This window comes from Loxodonta africana, chromosome 9 (assembly GCF_030014295.1).
Source record: "Loxodonta africana isolate mLoxAfr1 chromosome 9, mLoxAfr1.hap2, whole genome shotgun sequence".
NCBI lineage: Eukaryota > Metazoa > Chordata > Mammalia > Proboscidea > Elephantidae > Loxodonta > Loxodonta africana.
This window is the reverse complement of record NC_087350.1, coordinates 123,477,576-123,499,579: the sequence shown is the minus strand read 5'-3', so window position 1 is coordinate 123,499,579 and position 22,004 is coordinate 123,477,576. Positions and strand designations below refer to the sequence as shown.

Here is a 22,004-nt window from a genome sequence, read left to right as displayed (position 1 = left end):
CCCGCGCGCGGCCCCCTCACCTGCCGGCGCCCCGCCGCCCGCTCCCGCACAAAGCGCGGCGGAGCGCGGCCCGGCCGCCCGGGGCCTCGGCCCGGCCTCGGCCTGAGGCGGCGGCGGCGGCGGCGGCGGGGGGCGGGGGCGCCCCGCCCGCCTCGCGCCCGCCGCCGCCGCACCGCGGGCGCTGGGCCTGCGCCGCCGCCGCCGCCGCCGCCCCCGCCCCGCGCCCGCCGCCGGCCCGCCCGCCGCTCGCCCGCCCGCCCGCTCGCTCGCTCGCTCACCTCGGCATCGGCGGCGGCCATGGCCCGGGCCCGCAGCGTGGCCCCGCCCCTCCCGCGCGCCATCGCCCCGCCCGCCCCTCGCGGGCCCAAGCCGGGCGGGGCTGGCCGCTGCCCGCTCTGCGCCTGCGCCCAAATCTGCGCCTGCGCGCTGCGGGCCGGGCCGTGCGGCGCCCGCACCTGCGCGCTGGGCCTCGGACCGTGCAGTATCCGTGCCTGCGCGCTGGGGTTCGGATCGCGCGGCCTCCGCGCCTGCGCGCCTGGGGTTCGGACCGTGAGACTGCGACGACTGCGCACTGGTTCGGACCCTGCGGCGCCGGCGCCTGCGCCCTGGGGGCCGGGCCGAGTGGGCGGCCTGGCAGAGAAGGCGCTTTCTGGGATGAATCAACCCAACTTCCCGTTTTCACAAATATCCTCTCATTTTGAAAAGGCGTCTGGAGGACCAGCCGAGGCTCCGACTTCTGACGTCTAACACCGGACACACACTGATCCCTGCGCCCTTACGGAAGACAAACCCTAGAGCCGCGTCCCGGGGCGGTGTTCCGGCCGGAGGGGCCCGTGGGCGGGGGGAGTGCCCAAGCGAGGGGGTGCTCCGGATAGAGTGGGTGCGCCGTTCAGGGGTGCTGTCCTGCTGGGGAGGGTACCGCGGTTGGTGGGCACGCTGTGGTTAGGGAGTGGTGCCCCGGTTCGGGGAATGTGCCTGGCTGGGGGGATGCTCAGGGTAGGACGGGTGCCTCGGTTGGGGGGTGCTCTGGTTCCGGTGATGCCCTGGCCGGGGTCGGGGGTGGCATTCCCCGGTTGGACGACCTCCCTGAGCATCTTCAGATCCCTTCTTGCGCGCTGTCTGCGAGCCCAGTGCCTGCCGGCAGCCAGGGTACAGAGGAAGGGTCTTTCCTGCCTGCTCCAAGCAGCCTTAACTGGACTGCGGCCCCAGCGCCACAGAAACTGCCCTGGGCTACCTGCTCTCCGGGGCCAGGCAGTTCTCCTGTCCCTTGAGAGAAAGGAAGTAGGGCTGAAATTGGGGTTCTCTAGCCAGTCGCTGCAGGGATGCGAGGAGTGGATCCTGCACTGACAAAAACTGAGGGAGGCCCTGGGGGCCTCTCCCCATATGGGGGACAACCCTCAGTGCCAAGGAAACCCACTCGGGTTTCTTTAGGGCAGCTAGACTGCCCTGTCAAAACCTAAGTCGGCCCATGACTGGGTCCCCAAGTCCTCCAGCCACAGGACAGACTCATGGTCCCAGCCTTAACAGGAGGCCTAGGAGTGACAGTCCTCCGTGGCCTGCATGGCAGAGCCTGATCCACCTTCCTCTCTGGCACTGTCCTCCCCACTCCTGCTTTGGAACTCCTCCTCCTCCCTCATACCAAAATCTGCGGATGCTCGAGGCCGTTGTATAAATGGAGTTATTTCCCTGTAACCTACGTACACTCTTAAATCATCTTTAGGTAGCTTACATTCAATATGATGTAAATGCTACGTGTAAATAGTTGTTACACTGTAGCGTATTGTTTAGGGAACACTGACAAGACAGGAGGCAAATGATGCTCAAATTATCAAGTGCTGGAGGAGACATGAGGGTCTGTGAGGGGGTGGGAGGCTACAGCAGGCCGTATTTACACCTGACTTTATCCGCGCGACCTCGGCGTCGTGCTCAGTGTGCTGCAAAGTTTTGCTTTGGGGAACTTTTTTTCCTAAGTATTTTTGATCTGCCGTTGGTTGAATCCGAGGATGTTTAACCTGTGGCTATGAAGGTATGGACTGTGAGTGGGTTTGTCGGAAACACTCCCCGTGGTGCTACAGCCCATGACCTGCCCCACCTGTGCATAATCACCAATTGTGTGATGTTGTCAGCATGTGATGTGTTACCTCATATAAGCTCCATGTCAACCACAGCAGTCCAGCGCCTCCCGAAAGGCCCCACAGCCAGCGAGAGGCAGGGACAGGTCTGGCCCCGGCCCGCTGCTCACAGAACTTCCAACCCAGGGCAACGCTCCTCTTAGGTGTCATGGATTATCCCATCTGTGGCATAGTGTTCAGTTTTCTCCAATATTCACCCTCCTTTTTCCACAAATAATAACGTTTTAGCTGACACGTGGCTGCCTGGCTGAAAGCCACGTTCCCAAGCCTCCCTGGCAGCAAGGTGGCTAAGGGGATGTGTGCAAAGTGATGCGATCCACTTCCAGCCTCTCCCTCAGGAAGCTGGGGTTGCAGGCCCAGCAGGCAGGGCCACAGTAAAGACCAGAGCAGCTGCCCCAGCCCAGGGACGGAAACCATACTTGTAGAACGACAGCTGTGCCACAAGCTGGGATCTGCCACGCTTGCCTCTTACATGTGCCAGAAATAGACTTACAGCATGTAATATTTGGGGGAAGGGGAAACTTGACCTGTCCCCCAGTGAGCCTGTAATAGATAATGTGTCCGATGCATACACCTAGCAAGGTTACCCCTTTTCCACATGGCAGAACTGGAATTTGAACTCAGAGATCATCTTCCCTCTTCATAGGGTCCTCCCTCCCTACAGGCTGGACTGGCTGGACCAGCTGCAAGATATCCCTCTGGGAGACACTGCATGACAGGATCCTCCCTTTGTCTTGGATTCTGGATGACAGTCCTTTGAAATGTAGGGGGCTGTGTGAACAGGCTTGTATGTCCACACCCGGGTGGGAGCACTGATGCAACATCCCTGAGTCAGACTCAGCAGTGGTACCAGCAGGGTCATTCTCCTGGGGTAGGGGACCTGGGGCAGGACAGGGCCTCCCCTCCATGAGCTTTCCTCTGACACAGAAGCTCCACACTGAGCTGCCTGGAATAGTGGCTATGCGACAGGCATGCCAAAGTATGCTCTCATAAGTGGGCCAGGTGGCCTTTTCTCAGATCACAAGAACTTTTTAAAACTAGCACTGAAGCTCCGGACCAGGGCTTCAAACCAGTTTTTCTCAGTTCAGTCATAGCCAAGGAAGTGAAACCAGAACAGACTCAAATTTTTAAAATTTGGGAACTCCAGAACGGTAACCAGAACAGGAAAAACCACAGGTCTAAGCCCTGCTGGAAACCTAATCTCCCCCCAGACAAGGGCAGCATACGAGTAGCATAGCAACCACATCTCTTGTCTGGAAGAATCTGAGCACAGTGGGAAGCTGTGTTGCTCTCCAGTCCTGTCGATAATCCAGTCTCACACATCAGGCTCCTGAAATGTCTTTTCCAAGTCTCCCGTTCCAAGGCTTCCACCCGTAATTTTTCCCATTCCAGTCACTGGAGCACCCACATTGTAAAAATTCAGGTCTGTTCCGGTGTCATTTCCTGGGCTGTGACTGAACCTGTTTGAAGCCCTGCTCCAGACACAATGCTGGCCTTGTCTTGAGCTAGAGGGAACCAGCAAATGTTACCTGGACCAGCCTCGAACACCAGGGAGGGGTCGTGCGTGGGGAGGGGAGTGCGCATGACCGTGAGGGGAGGTGGCAGGCAGAGGAGCAGAGAGGAGTGACAGAGGAGGGACTCCGTGCATGTGCCCGGAAGAGGCGGCCCAGGGATGAGAAAGGGCAGAGGCTGGGGAATGGGTGGGACCTGAGGAGAGGGATGGGAACGGGGTCGGAGCTGTGGAGAGGGCAGGGGTCCTGTGAGTGGGCGGGGGAGCTAGAGGGAGAGGGACGGGTGAGGGGCTGTGACCTGGGGCAGTCCTGCAGACTGAAGTGGGGCGCTGGCCAGCAGTGCCGCCCTGCCCTCCCCCAGGCCCGCCTCTGCGCAGCTCTGGAAATAAAGCTCTTTATTTACACCAGTCTCCAGGTCGTGCTCTCTGCGCCCCAGCGCAGGCTGGCCCAGGGAGGGGCCATGCGGGGCTGGTCCGGGACGGGGACTGGGAGGCGTAGCCAGCAGCCGAGGGTCCTGAGTGGGCCGGCAGAGCCAGGGAGAAGGCACGAGAACTTGGGCCCGCCTGTGGCCTGAGAAGGCGGCGAGAGGGCAGTCAGCTCTGGGGGCTCAGGCCGAGGTCCGTGTGGCTACAGCTCTGCTCGTAGGACGGCGGGGCCTCTGCGGGGAGAGAACAAGGTCTGCACAGGACCCGGGAGGCGCCCCCGCCCGGTACGTGCCCGGCCCCCAACTCACCATGGGGGTAGCCCCACGAGCTGTACTCCGGCAGTAAGATCTGGGTGCTGGTGGCAGGCACTGGCCCCCCAGGGCCGTCCGTGAAGTAGGGGACTGTGGTACCCGTGGAGATGCACAAGGGAGGGGGCAGAGGGTGGGACGCGGGGCTGCGGACCTGAGCACAGAGTTCGGGGACGCCAGACGCAGCCCTGAAGGGGGAAGGCGGCAGTGGCTGCGAGTGACTCTTGGTAGACAGGGTGATGATGGGGTCCATTAAGAGGGGAGCGCTGGCCACAGCCTCGGCCTCCACTTCCTCCTGGGGCGGCGCTGAGGGCACCACCTGAGACATTGGTGACTCCGGACCTGGCAGGGGGCTCAGCGGGGCGTGGTTCACAGCAATGTTACCAATGAAGACTGGGAGTGTCACACTGGCCTCTGGGGCCTTCAGGGAGACCTGGAGGGAGAGGGGCACTGAGTGGTTGAGGCCAGAGGTTGTGTCCACCCCCTGATGTCAACCCGCTGCCATCGCCACCCAGCACCTGCAGGTAGTAATCCACGTGGATGAGGCTGCAGCCTGGCAGGGCAGACTGGGGCAGTGCTGGCACCAGGATCTGCTCCTGCCACTCAGAGCGCCTCCAGGCCTTGGCCCCGGCACCCTCCACCTCCACAATGGTCCGCACATCATAGATCCAGCGCTTGGCCTTGTAGGATACTTTCTGGGGAGGATCGGCCTGTGAGCCCATAGGGCCACCACCAGCCCCCCACCCAGCCCACCGGAGAGCCCAGGGGGGCCAGAGTGGGCTCTGACCTGCAGCAGACTGGCCACCACAGGGCCTGTGTCCTTGCCCGATTGGTTCTCGATGTCAACCTGCAGCCGCAACACCTGCCCTACCACGTAGCCTCGGAGGTCGGTGCTGGCCGTGAGGACCACGCTCCCTGTCTTCACCAGCTTGTAGGAGAACTTCTTGGTGGCCGAGGCCACATTGGGTTGCTTGGGAGGGAGAGTGGGGAAGAGTTCGTGAGTGGGCGGGCTGGGCCCACTCAGCCCTGCAACACCCCTGCCCTGCTCTGGATGCCAGCACGGCCAGCTGGGGACAGAACCGCTGCCCCTCCAGATCCCGTCTGCCTTCCGTGGCCAGCAGCTGTGCCTGCCCCATTCCTCCCTCACCTCGATGTCAGGGATGCTGTTGAGGTTCAGTGGACTCAAGATATAGAAGACCCGGCTGCACTTGTGGTCCTTGGAGAAGCGTGGCGTGTCAATGGTGGCCCGCACCTGGTGCACAATCTTCCCGAAAGGCCCCTCAAAGGACGTGGGTGCTGTGGCTAGGGGTGGAGAGCACACACTGGCACCAGGCTGCCTCCTGTCCTGTAGGTCCCCTCCCAGGACCCACATCATCACCCCTGCCAGGCTGGGCTCTCACCAGGAAGCAGGAACTGGAAGGGGAAGGTGTGCTCGCCAGCGGGTAGGCTCCCTGCAGAGACAGGACGGAGGGGTAGTGAGGAGGGGCCGTAGGCTCAGGCTGGCCTTTCCTTCCAGCCGGCAGCAGACACGTGCCCTTCTCTCACCGCTGCCGTGAGCTACGCACATGCCTCCAGAGCACAAAGCACGGGGCCATGGCCTGGGCAAAGAACAAGGGAAGAGAGCTCGGGCTCAACAGGTCAGTGTGTTGGGGGTGAATCAGGCTGCACCAGGGGTCAGAGCTCTGGAGTGACCAGCTCCTTTGGAGTCTGCAGGGAAGCTGACTCCTTCAGCCACCCAGCCCCAAGCAGGACTGCCCCTAGACTCACCCTTGTCTGCCAGTGACAGGGAGCTGTTGAAGTAGCCCTCCTCCACCACCCATGCGGCATCGTTGACCTTGTTGGAAACCCCGCAGGACCCTGTGCAGGTCACCCGGATGGCTGCAATAGGGGATGGCTATGAGCCCCAGCCACTGGCCTGGGCCCATCTCTACCACAGCAATCCAGGCAGGCAGACAGCACCCCAGAGCTAGGCAGCCCCCCTTCAGGGTCACTTCCTGCCCACCCCGCCTCCTGGGATGCTCCCAGGGAGCAGAGGTGGCAAGGGACCTGATAGACAGTTAACGTCTGTCCTGCAGTCCAGGGCAACAGGGGCCCTGACAGCCGCCCAGATGCCCCCTTGGCCACCTCACACGTGATGATCTTGGCTCCCAAGTCATATCTAGGCCCCCTCAACCTGTGAAAATCCAGCTGTCCTCAGGAGTGCTTGAGGCACAGCTGACCTCTGACCCCACCTTTATGCTGCCTCACGGAGTCAGTTAGGCTGGGAGGTCCCCCTCCCCCAGCAGGAAGCTGCCAGCAGGCCTGCTACGGGAATGTGGTCAGACCTGCCTGGGCAGATGCTGCTCCTCAGCTGTCTCGCCACCCTGGCTTCCTGGCCAGTACTGCCCAGGAGGGCAGATTTTCCACCTCACAGATGACTCAGTCCTCAGCCCTGCCCCCACTGGGGGGTGTGCCCAGGCCCAGGGGCCATTTGTTGCAGTGGCTACCCAGGACCCCTGCTCTGCAGTCAGGACCTTGAATTCCTCCATCCAGTAGATGTGCACCAGGGCCCACTGCAGTCAGCAGGCCAAGGCCGGACGAGGGAGAACGGACTGAATCACCAGAGCACCGGGTGGGCGCACAGTGACAGGGAGCCCTGCCAATCCACCCACTCTCCCCAGATAGCACTGAGTCAAGTCCAAAGACTTCAGCCTCCCTGCCTGGCTCTTCTCCCAGACTTGACAAGGTCAGGTCAGGGGAAGGTGACTAGACTGACACCCTCCTGACAGAGCTACCAGGCAGGAAGTTCACTGGTGTCCCAAGCGCCCAGGACTAGGAGTGAGCCATACCAGCCTTTCCACGGCCTCCCAGCCAGGCCTTACCTGGCCACCCAGGCCTCCTATCAATCACCAACCCACGGCTTCATCCCACCCAGCTGCATCTGTAACCCTGGGTTTATCCTCAGCCCCCAGGTGGCTCTACCACACGCTCCTACTAAACCCACGCCCCTGACCCAGAGAGACCCTGGCTTCCCACTGCACTGCCCTCTGCCTCTCCTTGGCGCCACCAGGGGCAAGCCTCGGCCTCTTCTCCAGCTCAGCCCCACCGTGCGACCTCGACCCTGGTTTTGAATCTACGTTCCTTCAGCCATCCCCTCCCAGGAGGAGGCCTGGAACTGTTCCCACCCTGGAGATCTGGTGCACCAGGGCCACTCTGACAAACTGGCAGCCCAGGAGAAAGACAGGCGGGCACAAACAGGCAGCTCCAAAGGAGACAGGAGGACTGGAGATGCTGTCTCTGACAGTCCCCCACTGAGAGGTCACACTACACCCCCGTGCACCTGGCTGGCCTGTGGCCACTGAGATCCACAGAGACCAGCCTAGGGCCAGTTTGACGCCATCAAGCAACCCTGTCAATGGCACATGGAGCTGAAAAGCCACCAGCCCACCATGTGTGACTGCCTCACCCACAATATCATGAGATGCTAGAGAGTGGTTGTCCTAGGTCTCTCAGTCTAGAAGTGACTTGTTAGCAGGTGTCCAACCTCACTGGAAATCAGGGAAAACTCAAAGGGTTTACCACTTTAAACCATCAGGTTGGCAAAAGTCAAATATTTTGATTTGTGTTGGAGAGGAGGAAGGAGACACGCCCTTACGCTGCCGGTCAAAGTGTAGGTGGTTGGGGCTCTGGGGAAGATCCGCGCACACACTTCCCCCAGGAGATCATACCCATTCACCCACAGAGCCACACACACCACCACTGTGACACCAACAAGCTAGGTATACCCAGGTGTCCACCAATAGCAGAGGACCCAGCTCCCAGCATCAGGTAAATGAGTTATGCGCACCTGACCCCAGAAAAGCCAACCAGATAAAAACACCAACATGCCAAACCCCCATGCCAAGAGCCCCGTTTTACACACACACCAAGGTCCTACGGGACACCCTGCTGAACAAGCAGCCCTACCTGTTGTCCTGTGGTGGAACCTGCCCTGCTGTCCTCTCTCCCCTGCTAGGGGAAAAATGGGGGGGTGTAGGGCAAAGGCAAAGGTCTTTCCCACAGAAGGCCTGCTGCTTCCTCAGGTCAGCCTGGGAGAATCCCCAGGGAGTCAGTTTTCACTGCTCTGGGTCCATTGCAGTGGCCACAGTTTTCCCTGCCCAAACCGCTGGATTAATCGGGTTCCTGCAACATGGTCCTGCTCAAGAAATGAGGGGGGCCTATCGGAGGTTTTAGGAGGGGTCTTTGCTCTTAGGGGGACACAGATTTTGGAGACTAGATGGCAGGGACTACTGCAGCCTCTTCAGGATGACACAGCTGGCCTAAGAAAACCAGCCACTCTGCTGAGGGTGGTGGCAAAGGGTGCAGGAAACCAGGCCTGAGACCCCAGTAAACTGTCCTTCAGGGGTGGTGGCAGGACTGGGCGATTCAGTGGCAGTTACTGCATCGAAGAGCCAGACTTCCTCTGCCTTTTTGATGATAACAGTTAAGTCACTCTTCACTAGTGACCCTGCAGCCCTGTTGCCCCTACCCAGCAAAGGGAGTTAAGCATCTGCTCCAGGAGGCACGCGGCGTCCTCGCACCGAGCCACGCCATCTAGCCTTTAAGTGTTCCCTGACAGTATAGGGTTATCACGAGAGATTGCACCAACCCGGCAGGTGTCTGTTGGTGGAGAGCGCTGCAGCCTTTCTGAAAGGTTTGCCATCACTCTGACTCTTTTGATCTCGATGTTGCTTGTGTCGCAAGAGTTGCTCCTGGAACACTTGCTTTCCTCTTGACCCAGTCCTCCCACCTCCCAGGTGGCGATGAGGATTAATTACCCAAACATGGAGAGTGGGTAGAACAGCAAGTGTCCCACGAAGGGAGCTCGGGGAAGACTGGCGGTGCTGGGGGCATCCTCCCTTGCCCACCCCGAGAGCCAGAATTTGGGCAGCCCCCACCTGACCAACTACCAACCTTGGGTAGGGTCTGGCCTGGGCTCCAAGAGCAACTCCTTCTGCAGCACCATCAGGGCCATTCATTCAACAAGCATTTAGTGAGCAACTCGGAGCCCCCACCCTGCAGGCATCCGGCTCTCCCTTCCTTGATGTTTCTCCTGGGACAGAGGGCCTCACCACGACCTCACTGGCACTGAGCAGGCGCTCAAGAGGCATCATGCGAATGAGGGAAAAACAGGTGGCCCTCCCCTTTGCATACCAGCAAGTATCAGAGGAAGTCCGAAGTGGCCTCAGCACCTGGTGCTCCACCGGGTCTTCCGTAGCCGAAATAATCAGGTTTCTGGCCCGATTGGGAGTCCTCCTCCTCCTCCCCCACTCAGAGAGCACCGGCTGCCACTTTTGCAGCTTTCTGTGGCCCCAAGTAATTCACCCTCACCCTACCCCAGGACCCCACACAGGGCCCAGATGGCCCCTTGACTGTGGTCAGCCAAGAGCCTTCCACTCCCATCCCCCAGATCTCACCTGGCATGGCTCTGTGCATGTGCCCTTGTGCGTGCGCCCCAGTGGGTAGCCCCACTGCCTCTGGCCCTGTGGTAACTGCCACCCCAAACTCCCAACTCCTGCCAGGGAAGTAGTTAGGGAGACATCAGATCATAACGACGAGACCCAACAGGGCTGGGAGCCTCACACCACATGGTGGCAAGGGCCACACGGAGGTCCAGATGGGCCAACTGCCCCAGGAGGCTCTGAGAGTAAGTGAAGGTGGAGAAAGCCATGCAGGGATGCCCAAGCTATCCTCGGCTCAGGCCAGAATCAGGCAGCCAGGGCCACAGGTGCACCCTCTTGGCGGCAGCTCTGCCCACCCTGCCCTCAGGGCCTGGTACAGGGCCGCAGTTTGGATGGGCAAACAAGGCCAGCACCTCCAAGAGCCCTAGCAAGGGCTGCCGCGGCAACCCAATCCCTAGTCCCAAAGTCCCAGATGTCTGTGAAAGAGGAGACAGCACCGCCAGAGGGACTGGCCTGGAGGGCTCAGGTTCAGCTCCCTGGTGCCAGGCTGTGCCAGAGGCCAGGGGGAGGTGGGCATGGGCGAGGTCCTCCCAGTTGGCAGGGGAAGCCAGGGCAGGAGTCAAGGAGGGCCCTGCGGGAGGCCGCACATTCGGGGCAGGACTGTCCTGGAAAAGAGGGGCCTGAGCAAGATCCTGGGCGGGCAGGCTAGGGAGCCGGAGAGTGAGCCAGGTTACAGGTGAGGAGGCCCAAAAGATGCGGGTGGCAGCAGACCTTAAGTGCCCCGACAGGGAAACCCCAAGCGGAAATGAATCAGAGTGACCTTAGGCCAGATGGGGAGCCTCCACACCCCAGCCCGCGGCTCTGGCCGCCCCCGGGCAGCAAGGAGAGGAAGAGGCAGATGCGGCGGGCTGGGCCACCGGGGTCTCCCCGCCCCGCCCCGCCTGGCGGCAGCCCCGGGCCAAACACCCGGCGGTCTGCGCGGGGCGGCCGGCCACACCCGAGCCGTCCCCCCGGCTGGCGCTCAGGCCGGGGCAGGGCGGCGCATCCGCAACGCGCGTCCCCGGCCGGCAGGCACCGCCGCCGCTTCCGGGGTCCCGGGCGCCCCGCCCAGCCGCCCCAGGTGCGGGCGCGACCACCTGAGGCCGCCCGGCCCACCCGCGAGGGGACCCCCGCAGCCCCGCCGGCCGGTGCCCACCTCGGAAGGGCAGAGGCGCGCCCAGGCGCACGCACACGGCCCCGACCAGCGGCTCCCCCGGGCTGTAGACGACGCGGCCATGGCTCAGGCGGATCTCGAAGAGCTGCAGGCGCCCCATGCTGCGAGCCCGCGCCGGGCCGGCAGCGCACTACAGCCCGCCGCCCGGCAGCGCTCCGAGGCCGCCGCCCCGCCGCCCGCCCGCTCGCCGACCCGCCCCCGGCCCGGGCCGAGCTCAGCAGCTTTGCGTCCGGCGCGGCTGGCGGGGTTGGGCGCACGGGCGCCCCCTGCTGCCCCGGGAGGCGCGGCCGGCTCACCTGTCGGGGGCGGGGCCGCTGGGGGCGGGGCCGCTGGGCGGGACCCGGGGCGGGGCCGCGGGCGGGGCGGGGCCGCGGGGCGGGGCGTCCGCTCGGCTCTCGGCCCCAGACGCGCCCCGAGCTGCGCAACTGGAGCCTCCCCGCGGCCGCAGCCGGCGTGCGCCGCCCGCCCCTCCCCAGCTGCCGCTCGGGACCCTTGCGCCCCGCCCCGGGCCCCGCGAGAATAGACGGAAGCGCGTCACGGAAGGCCGGGGGTGTCCAGAGGACGCCGCGCGCGGGGGAGGACGGGCCGCCGGGATCCGCGATCGCCGCCCCGGCCCTGACCCCCGCGGACCTCTCCCTCGGGCGACCCCGTAACCGCGCCCCCGGGCACCTCGCCGACCCTTACCCCGCTCCCCGGCGACCCCACCCCGGGCACCTCGCCGACCCTTACCCCGCTCCCCGGCGACCCCACCCCGGGCACCTCGCCGACCCTTACCCCGCTCCCCGGAGACCCCTCCCCGGGAGGCCCTGCGACCCCACCCCGGGCACCTCGCCGACCCTTACCCCGCTCCCCGGAGACCCCTCCCCGGGAGGCCCTGCGACCCCACCCCGGGCACCTCGCCGACCCTTACCCCGCTCCCCGGAGACCCCTCCCCGGGAGGCCCGGCGACCCCACCCCGGGCACCTCGCCGACCCTTACCCCGCTCCCCGGAGACCCCTCCCCGGGAGGCCCTGCGACCCCACCCCGGGCACCTCGCCGACCCTTACCCCGCTCCCCGGAGACCCCTCCCCGGGAGGCCCTGCGACCCCACCCCGGGCACCTCGCCGACCCTTACCCCGCTCCCCGGCGACCCCACCCCGGGCACCTCGCCGACCCTTACCCCGCTCCCCGGAGACCCCTCCCCGGGAGGCCCTGCGACCCCACCCCGGGCACCTCGCCGACCCTTATCCCGCTCCCCGGCGACCCCACCCCGGGAGGCCCTGCGACCCCACCCTGGACACCTCGCCGACCCTTACCCCGCTCCCCGGCGACCCCACCCCGGGCACCTCGCCGACCCTTACCCCGCTCCCCGGCGACCCCACCGCGGGAGGCCCTGCGACCCCACCCCGGACACCTTGCCGACCCTTACCCCGCTCCCTGGCGACCCCACCCCGGAGGCCCTGCGACCCCACCCCGGGCACCTCGCCGACCCTTACGCCGCTCCCCGGCGACCCCACTCCAGGCACCTCGCCGACCCTTACCCCGCTCCCCGGCGACCCCACCCCCGGCACCTCGCTGACCCTTCCTCCGCTCCCCGGCGGATCCCTGTCCGGACGCCCTACGGACTCTTGGCCAGCGTCCCCCTCTTGCTAGAGGCTTTGAGGTCTCTTGTCCTGCAGGTGTGCCAGCCGAGCCTGCTGTGTGCACCGCGCTGCCTAGCCTTGGAGGATCCAGCCCTGAAGCTATGGGCGCACCTGAGCAGCAAGTGCCAAGCCCGGGGGCAGGGAGGGCGCCGGGGTCCGAAGCTGTAGGGACAGATGACCTCGCTGCCACATGGGGGGATGGCGCGGATGGCTTTGAGACAAGGAGGACCAGAATCTGGTTTGTTTTTGTGTTTTAAATGCAACTGCACATTTATTCATATGTGCAAAACATGTTTCTGCAGAATATATTGGGCGCCCTGTCCCTTCGGCTCCTGGACCTGGTTAAGGCCTCCCCTCATCAGTTACTACTCTAGGCTACATGATTAATCCTTACTTTGTTTTCCTTCAGAACACATAAAGGCTCTCCAAAATTTGAGTCTGATAGGGTACTAAGTGAATTGCTTAAGCAAAACAGTTGTTTAAGTTTTACATATATTTTGTCATTCTGTTTTTTTGTAGTTTTGTTTTTTCGTCAGAGCTGAATAATATTGGTCATTATGAAGATTATACATAATGAAACTCATCTTGGTTTGGAAAAATAGAACCATGCAAATCAAAGAGAATCTAAAACAAACACCCCTGCTGATAGAGGTCTACTGACTCCAAAAGTTGGGCTGGAATACTCTTTGTTTACTAACAACCCAAGTCTTTTAAACTACTTCTGTAGAATTTTTTCTCAGCTTGCTTTGCGCAGGAACCTTATCAGTAGAGAAGGACACTCAGCCGGGGGAATTCACTTCCATTCTTCCAAAGTGGAAACCCTGGTGGCTTAGCGATTAGTAGCTCGGCTAGATCATGATTTCCAGTATTCTGTGATTGTCCACGTTTTGTCATCTGGTGTGATTTTCCTCTGTGTTGTAAATCCTACTTCTTTGATGTTAATGAGGCAAGACGCAATCTACAAGATTAGATCTTGTCTTAAGCCAATCTCTTTTGATATATAAAACAGAGAATCAAGCAGAGACATCGGCACCTCATACCACCAAGAAAGCACAGCCAGGAGTACTGCACATTCTTTGGACCTGGAGTACCTGTGATGAGAAGCTCCTAGTCCAGGGGAAGACTGATGAGAAGGACCTTCCCCCAGAGCCAATAAGAAACAGAAAGACTTCCCCTGGAGCTGTTGTTGTTAGGTGCCCTCAAGTTGGTTCCAACTCATAGCGACACTAGGCAACAGAACGGAACACTGCCCAGTCCTGCACCATCCTTACAATCGTTGTTATGTTTGAGCTCATTGTTGCAGCCACTGTGTCAATCCACCTCATTGAGGGTCTTCCTCTTTTCCGCTGACCCTGTACTCTGCCAAGCATGATGTTCTTCTCCAGGGACTCATCCCTCCTGACAACATGTCCAAAGTATATAAGATGCAGTCTCGCCATCCTTGCCTCTAAGGAGCACTCTGGCTGTACTTCTTCTAAGACAGATTTGTTCGTTCTTTCTGCAGCCCATGGTATATTCAATATTCTTCGCCAACACCACAATTCAAAGGCATCAATTCTTCTTCAGTCTTCCTTATTCATTGTCCAGCTTTCACACGCACATGATGCGACTGAAACTGCCATGGCTTGGGTCAGGCGCACCTTAGTCTTCAAGGTGACATCTCTGTTCTTCAACACTTTGAAGAGGTCTCTTGCAGCAGATTTATCCAATGCAATGTGTCTTTTTTTTTCTTGACTGCTGCTTCCATGGCTGTTGATTGTGGATCCAAGTAAAATGAAATCCTTGACAACTTCAGTCTTTTCTCCGTTTATCATGATGTTGCTCACTGGTCCAGTTGTGAGGATTTTTGTTTTCTTTATGTTGAGGTGTAATCCATACTGAAGGCTGTGGTCTTTGATCTTCATCAGTAAGTGCTTCAAGTCTTCTTCACTTTCAGCAAGGAAGGTTGTGTCATCTGCATAACACAGGTTGTTAATGAGTCTTTCTCCAATCCCTATGCCCCTGAATTTGGATTTCTAGCCTCCTAGACTGTGAGAGGAAACCCTGGTGGCATAGTGGTTTAAGAGCTACAGCTGCTAACCAAAAGGTCAGCAGTTCAAATCCACCAGGAGCTCCTTGGAAACTCTATGGGGCTGTTCTTTGTTAAAGCCATCCACTTATGGTATTTCTGTTATAGCAGCACTAGATAACTAAGACAGCTACTAAATTTTAGAGTAGCTTGCTATGCAGTGATAAAAACTGAAATAGAAATTGGTACTTACAAGTGAGAAACTACCATAACAAAACATTAAATGTAGCATTGACTTTCGGGCCAGGCAGCAGGAGGGTGCTGGAAGGTCCATGAGCCTGCTACTGTAGGCTGGAGAAACAGTGAACCATGTTATCTCTTGGTGGAAAAATTGGTGAGACTGTGTCATGGATTGAATCGTGTCCCAGAAAAATATATGTCAACTTGGTTAGGCCATGATTCCCAGTATTGTTAAATCCTAAACCACTCTATGTTAATGAGGCAGGATTAGCGTGGGCTGTATCTTGAGTCACTTCCCCTTGCTAAAGTCACACCCTTGCTTGAGTCACATCTTTTATAAGATAAAAGGAGAGAGAAGGGAGTAGAGAAGAGAGGGACCTCACTACCAGCAAGAAAGAAGAGCCAGGAGTAGAGTGTGTCCTTTGGACCAGGGTACCTGTACCATGAACCTCCTAGACTCAGAAAGATTGATGCTAAGACACGTGGAGATCTCTAAGGAATGCTGGGCCCACAGATGTTGAAAGGAAACAAGGACCTTCCCCCAGAGCCGACAGAGAAAGCCTTCCCCTAAAGCTAGTGTCCTGAATTTAGATTTTTAGCCTCCTAACCTGTGAAAGAATAAACATCCACTTGCGGGTGTTTCTGTTATAGCAGCACTAAATAACTAATACAGACTGGTAACATGGAAGACAGAAAATGTACCTAATTAACTTGTGGGCTGATTAAGGAGATTCCCTAGCAGAAGTTTCAAAGGGCCAGTTGGCTTCTTTCAGCCGTTCATGATAAAGTGGGAGAAAGAAAAGAGAGATGAATTAAAAAAGGAAAAGTTCAAGCAGAAGTTAAAGAGTTCCAACACAGGTCTTGTTGAGTTGGGGAGGGGAAAAAAAGCACCCTCACTCTCAGCCCCTCCAGGTAGCGAAAGGTTCTTAAGAAATGGCCTCAGAGTAAATATCAAATTCAGGGTACTGGCATTAAAATACAACCTCAGGGGTAAAAATCAAGCGTGTGGCTATAATATCCCTTGCTAAAACCTCTGAAATATTTCCGGGTCCCCCTAGGCCCTTGAAGACATACAAAAGGTCTTCTGAAAATCTTAAGAGTCATTGTCCCACAGCCTCTGGTTTGTAGCTTACAGGAGAGAGGGGCCTTCTCGATATTTGTGGTACCTGGCTTTGGTATGAAGAAGTGAGGTATAATTTGATACACAGAAAATTCATAAAGTTTTTAAAAGGGGAACAATATCATTAATATCACACGCTAGCAAAATTTTGCTAAAGATAATTACAAAACGACTGTAGCCTTACATCAACAAGGAGCTCCTGAAAGTTCAAGCTGTATTCAGAAGAGGACCTGGAGAGATAGATATGAGACAGTTAGGGTTAACTGTGCTGGTGGAACAAAAGAACCGTTAAAAGATTACCATCTAAAAGTTGGGTAAACAGGAACCACACCCTGTCAACATGAGATAAAGCTGAAACAACCCTTGAATTACTATCTCCTTCTTAGTGTTTTCTAGTCCCCTCCTCCTTTGCAGGCTCCTCATACACAGAGGAGCAGAGTGTGACTGCTGTTTGACCTTCCTTAGCCCTCCGAAGATAGTGACTTAGTGCCAAAGATCAGTGCACTTGCACTATATCCCATAATAAGTGACGTCAAGGGCTGCCGAGAGGACTCCATCTTGAATATCAGCGGGTTCCATCTTGGATTCCAGAGGTGCACACAAACTAATTAGCATGCACCGCCATTCTGAGAAGTACCCACCCCTTGAAAGAAGCCCACTAAATATTCATTACTCTGTTATCTCCACCAAACCCTAGCCTTGCTTCACTTTTTAAGTCAGTCTTTTAGAGAGGGTTGGATCTCTGCTGACTCCTTTTGTTCGACTCAAGCAAAATAAACCTTGCTGAAGATAAAGTTTGTCTTTCGTGTGTATTCTTACTCAGGAAAGGGCAAGGACCTTTTGTGTCAGATTGGCGATTGGTAAGAATATCATGGCTGTTGTCGGAAGGATCTTGGCTGAAAACAATACCAGAAAGATGTTTACCTGTGTTTTATCAATTATGCAAAGGTATTTGACTGTGTGGATCTGAACAAATGATGAATAATGTAATGAAGAATGGGAATTCCAGAACACTTAATTGTGCTTATGTGAGAGCTGTACATGGACCAAGAAGCAGTCCTTTGAACAGAACAAGGGGATACTGTGTGGTTTGAAACCGGAAAAGGTAGGTATGTGATAGGGTGGGAAAATCACAGAACCATTTTGATTCTTCTGGAATCCAGATTTTTGGGTTCATGGAATTGAGGTGACCCACCCAGGCCGTCTACCCTTAAGTATCCTTTTGAACCTTGAGCCTTTAAGGAATGGTTTTCCTAAAGTCACTTTCAAGCCAAACAATAGCCTCATAAGCAGCTTAGTGGAGATCTTTTTCCCTTATGCATTGAGGTCTTTTAAAGAATTATCTTGAGCAGCCAGTTTCCAAGAACAGGAGCCCCAGGGTCTGACTGGGAAATGCATGGCATGTCCTGGAGATCAGGTTTCTCCAATGGCCTGGAACCCTGATGCTGTCTCCTGAGAAATTAACATGACGATGACCTCTTCCTTCTATGTTCAGGTTAAAGTTGCCCAATTCCAATTGTATCTACTCACAGTAAATATACTCCATTACACTAACTTTTGCCTTTTATGTGCACATTTAGGTTTGTAACCATCCGTCCACCTGAGAAAACATTTTAATTCTGGAATTCCAATTTCTGGGGTCCATGGAGTTGAGGTGACCCACCCAGGCCATTTGCCCCAAAGTGTCCTTTCGAAACTTGAGCCTTGAAGAAACTGGTTTCCTGAAGTGACCTTTAGGTCAAACAGTAGTTTAGTAGGCGACTTAGTGGAGACATTTTGCCTCAGGCATTGGGCCTTTTTGAAGAATTATCTATATGCAGTCAATTTCAAGAAACTGGAACTCCAGGGTGTGACTCCAAACTGTTTTAGGGTAAATTGTCATGTAACCACTGTTCCCCAGCCCTTTTCAATGTCAATAAGAGGTACAGGGGTCTATAGAGAATCTCTCATCTTAGGACCATTTCTGATTCCCTAGTCAAAACATCTGGAGTCCTGTGGGTGCAGTGGTTAAGAGCTACAGCTCCCCACCAAAGGGTCAGCAGTTTGAATTCACCAGGTGCTCCTCAGAAACCCTATGGGGCAGTTCTGTTACCAATCGCGTATCTGACACAAAGGGTCCTTGCCTTTTCCCAAGTAAGAATACATGCGAAAGACAAACTTTATCTTCAGCAAGGTTTATTTTGCTTGAGTCAAGCAAAAGGAGCCAGCGGGGATCTAAGCCTCTCTAAAAGACTGACTCAAAAAGGGAAGCAAGGCTAGGGCTTATATGGGTTTGGTGGAGACAATAGAGTAATGAATATTTAGTGGGCTTCTTTCAAGGGGCAGGTACTTATCAGAATGGCTGTGCATGTTAATTAGGTTGGAACCCAGTGATTAGGTTAATTAGATGGAACCCGCTGATATTCAAGATGGAGTCCTCTCGGCAGCCCTTGGCATCACTTATTATGGGATACGGCACAAGCACACAGATCTTTGGCACTACATCATCATCTTTGGAGGGCTAGGGAAGGTCAAACAGCAGTCACGCTCTGCTCGTCTGCACATGCGGAGCCTGGACAGGAGGAGGGGTCTAGAAAAACACTAAGAAGGAGATAGTAATTCACGGGCTGCCCCAGTCCTATCTCATGTTGACAGGGTGTGGTTCCTGTTTACCCAACTTCTAGATGGTAATCTTTTAACAGCTTTTTTGTCCCACCAGCACAGTTAACCCTATCTGTCTCACAACAGGGTGTGGTTCCTGTTTACCCAACTTCTAGATGGTAATCTTTTAACAGCTGTTTTGTTCTGCCTGCACAGTTAACCCTACCTGTCTCAGTTCTACTCTGTCTTATAGGGTTGCTATATGAATTGGAATAGACTCAATGGCAACAGATTAACAGATTTGGTTCTTTTTTTAGTCAAAATGTTACTCCAATTTGCAAATTGTATATTTAATAAACTTCAATCTATTGGCTTAATATGATTTTTGTTTTAACACGCCTTTTTTATTCAATCTGTATGCTGAACAAATAAGCCAGGAAGGAGGACTATATGACGAACATGGCATTAGGATTTGTGGAAGACTTATTAACAACCTGCAACATGCAAATGACACAACCTTGCTTGCTGAAAATGAAGATGACTTGAAGTACTTCCTGATGAAGGACAAAGGCCACATCTTTCAACCTGGTTACACCTGAATGTGAAGAAAATGAAAATCCTCATAACTGGATCAATAAACATCATCATAAATTGAGGGAAAAAAATCAGCGTGATCAACAATTTCGTTCTATTTGGATGAACAATCAATGTCCATGCCGGTTGTATTGGGCAAATCCGCTGTAAAAATCTCTTTAAAGTTTTAAAAAGCAAAGATGTCACTTTGGTTACTACGGTGAACCTGACCCAAGCCATGGGCTTTTTTAATTGCCTCATGTGCATATGAAAGCTGGACAAGGAAAAGCAAGATGGAAGGAGAATTGATGCTTTTGAATTATGGCGTTGGTGAAGAATATTGAATATGCTGTGAGCTGCCCGAAGAGGGAACAAATCAACCTTACAAGAAATACAATAAGAATACCCTTTTTAAGTGAGGATGGTGATGCTTTGCCTCGCTTAGTTTGGACATATCATCAGGAAAGACCAATCTCTAGAAAAGGACATCATGGTTGGTAAAGTAGAAGGTCACAGAAATGAGGGAAACCCTCCATAAAATGGATTGACACAGTAGCCATAACACCGGAGTTAAACATACCAACAGTCATGAAGATGGCACGGGACCGGGCAATGTTTCATTCTGTTATATGTAAGGTCATTATAAGTTGTAGCTGACTCAATGGCAACTAACAAAAACAATCAGGCAAGAAGTAGGCTGAGAAACACATGGGCCATTTCCTATAGAAACGGAAGTATGACTCGGTGCAGAGCCAAGAGCCCAGAGGAGGAAGCCAGAACCGCTGAAAACAGTGGACCGGGGAACCCCTTGCAGGAAGCCAACTAGCCGTGATGACAGCTCTGCTGCCCCCAGAGTTAGGGGCTGGTGTCATATGTCTGGTTGGATTTCAACATTTTCATGGATCAGCGGCTGCTGGGAGCCTTCCCCCTTTTTAAGGGGAACATCTCCTGCAGTTTTCCCATGTCTCACCTTTGAATGTTACCAGGGACAGATAACTTGTCTTTTACTTTGCATATCTCTAGAGCAGGAGGAGCCACAGCCAGGTGCTTCACCCATACCTAGAGGAGTTACAGATCACAGGATGTCGGACTCCAAACCTAATGCCTTAATAAGATGGTCACTTTGCAGGTGTTAGTGGGGATGAAGGTCCCTGGGTGGTGCAAACAATGTGTATTTGACTGCTAACCTAAATGGCAATGCGTTTCGTTTGGCTTTGGACTAACCTAAAGGTTGGTGGTTCACACCCACCCAGTGGCACTGGGACAGAAAGAGTCGGACCCACGCCTCCCGCCGGCCTCGGACCCTTGGGCCCCACTTGTGTAAAAATTACAGCCAAAAAAACTATGGAGCAGTTCTACTCTGTAACACGTGGTTGGCATGAGTCGCAATCAACTTGACGACCACAGGTTTGGTGTTTTGGCTTTGCGGGGGGATGACTGATTTTGTGTGGAAGAAACTTAAATCATTAGGGTCCAGAGGGTGGAATGTGGGGGGTGCCACATTGTCAACCCCCAGGGAGGACACCTCCAGTACTCAAGCTGTTCTGTGCAACCCTCATACAGGCACTCTTGTCTTGCCCACGTGACTCGCTTTGGACATTAGCAAGCACGATTCAAGGAAAGACCCAAAAAATGCTTGCACACTGGGACTTGCCGTTTAGAACACGGCCCTCATGCTGTAAGGAAGGTCAAGCCATCTTGCCCAGCTCTGTGCGGAAGCCCTAGACAACAACCACTCAGAAGAAAACTGAGGTGCTTCAGGTGAATTCCCGGCTGAATGCAACTGGATGACTGACCCAGTAACCCCATGTAGAAGAGAAGATCCTCCAGGTGGTCTACAGAATCAGGAGGAATAATAAAATTGATGTTGTTTTAAGCTGCCAACGTTTGGGGTGGCTTGTTGCACACCAGCAGACAACTCCACCTCCCACAAACTCAAGTCCATGCAGCTGCTCTCTGACCATGCCCTCGTCTTTCCACTTTCTACCTCTGGTGCCCCACCTTCACAATCCTTTGACCCCATGGATGCTGCCCCTCATGTCTTCATGTCTTTTCTCATTCAGTTCAGACCCCATGGGCCACCAGCACCCCTCGCTTTATCACATGTGCCTGGCACAACTGCAATCCAACTCCTACTTCCCTGCTTTCTCCTCAGCGGCCTCAAGAGGCTAGAAGAAAATGCACAGTCCACTTGCTGGCCTCCTTGCACATCGCCATCCTTCCCTAGATCGCCCAGGTACCCTGCCCAAGGCAGTCCTGTCTTCTCTGCTGCGAATGCTTGCTCTCTCATCCTCATGTTCACTGATGACCTTGTTTTGGGCTTAAGATATCGAAGCAATCAGAAGAGAACTTCCCCAAGCTCCCCGCAGCACACCGACTCCCCTCAGACTCCTTACCCTCCCTGTGTTATCACTGTGTGATGCCTCTCTGGTGAACTCTGGATCGCCAGCGTGATCCTGTGGAAATGTGACCCCACTGCTCAGACCCCCCGGTGACCTCACTTCTGTCTTAGGTCAAAGTCCTTCAACAGCCTTCATAGCCTCCCCCCTTGCCCTTTGACCTTACCCCTGCTGTCTCTCCGCTGTCCACTCCAGTCCCTCAAACCTGCCTCACTCACATGTCCCCAGCTCAGGGCCTTCACACTGGCTGTTCCCCGTGCTAGGAATGTTCCTACCCTAACCATCCGTGTAGCTCATCCACTCCTCCCACTGTTTGCTCAAAAGCAGTTTTCCCAGTGAGGCTCTGCCCAGGGCTTCACACTGGCACCCCCACTTCTTTATCTGAGCTCCTTCCTTTCCTTCCTAACATGCTATGTCTTTCACTAGAGGTGTATTTCTGTCTCTCTCACTGGT

General features: G+C 55.8%; 2 protein-coding genes across 17 annotated transcripts in view; both read right to left on the bottom strand.

The window, feature by feature from the left end:
- Positions 1–341, bottom strand: part of EHMT1 (euchromatic histone lysine methyltransferase 1) — a 277,594-nt gene extending 277,253 nt beyond the window's left edge. For 6 of the 9 annotated variants that reach the window (XR_010322901.1, XM_064290816.1, XM_064290815.1 and 3 more), the window contains exon 1: positions 279–340. Coding sequence is in view for 8 of the 9 variants with exons in the window: in XM_064290816.1 (XP_064146886.1) it covers positions 279–299 (21 nt within the window). In the remaining variant the exon portion in view is untranslated. Of the gene's footprint in view, positions 1–278 lie in introns of all 9 variants that reach the window. The other 3 variants (XM_064290822.1, XM_064290821.1, XM_064290818.1) reach the window with 2 other exon arrangements.
- A 3,682-nt stretch (positions 342–4,023) lies between these two features.
- ARRDC1 (arrestin domain containing 1) lies at positions 4,024–11,142 on the bottom strand. Of its 8 annotated transcripts, none has more exons than XM_064290809.1 (9): positions 10,992–11,107; positions 6,144–6,254; positions 5,922–5,974; positions 5,777–5,827; positions 5,524–5,698; positions 5,164–5,346; positions 4,895–5,071; positions 4,377–4,809; positions 4,024–4,301 (listed from the first exon to the last, which is right to left on the bottom strand). In XM_064290809.1, the coding sequence occupies exons 2-9, from the start codon at positions 6,201–6,203 to the stop codon at positions 4,237–4,239; spliced, it is 1,197 nt and encodes a 398-aa protein (XP_064146879.1). In that variant the 5' UTR covers positions 6,204–6,254; positions 10,992–11,107; the 3' UTR covers positions 4,024–4,236. The 8 variants fall into 8 exon arrangements, with proteins under 8 accessions (XP_064146879.1, XP_064146880.1, XP_064146882.1 ...); XM_064290810.1 differs by lacking the exon at positions 10,992–11,107 and adding an exon at positions 8,322–9,118; XM_064290812.1 differs by lacking the exon at positions 10,992–11,107 and adding an exon at positions 8,322–9,118 and having other exon boundaries at positions 5,524–5,678.
- Between the last annotated feature and the right edge of the window lie 10,862 nt (positions 11,143–22,004).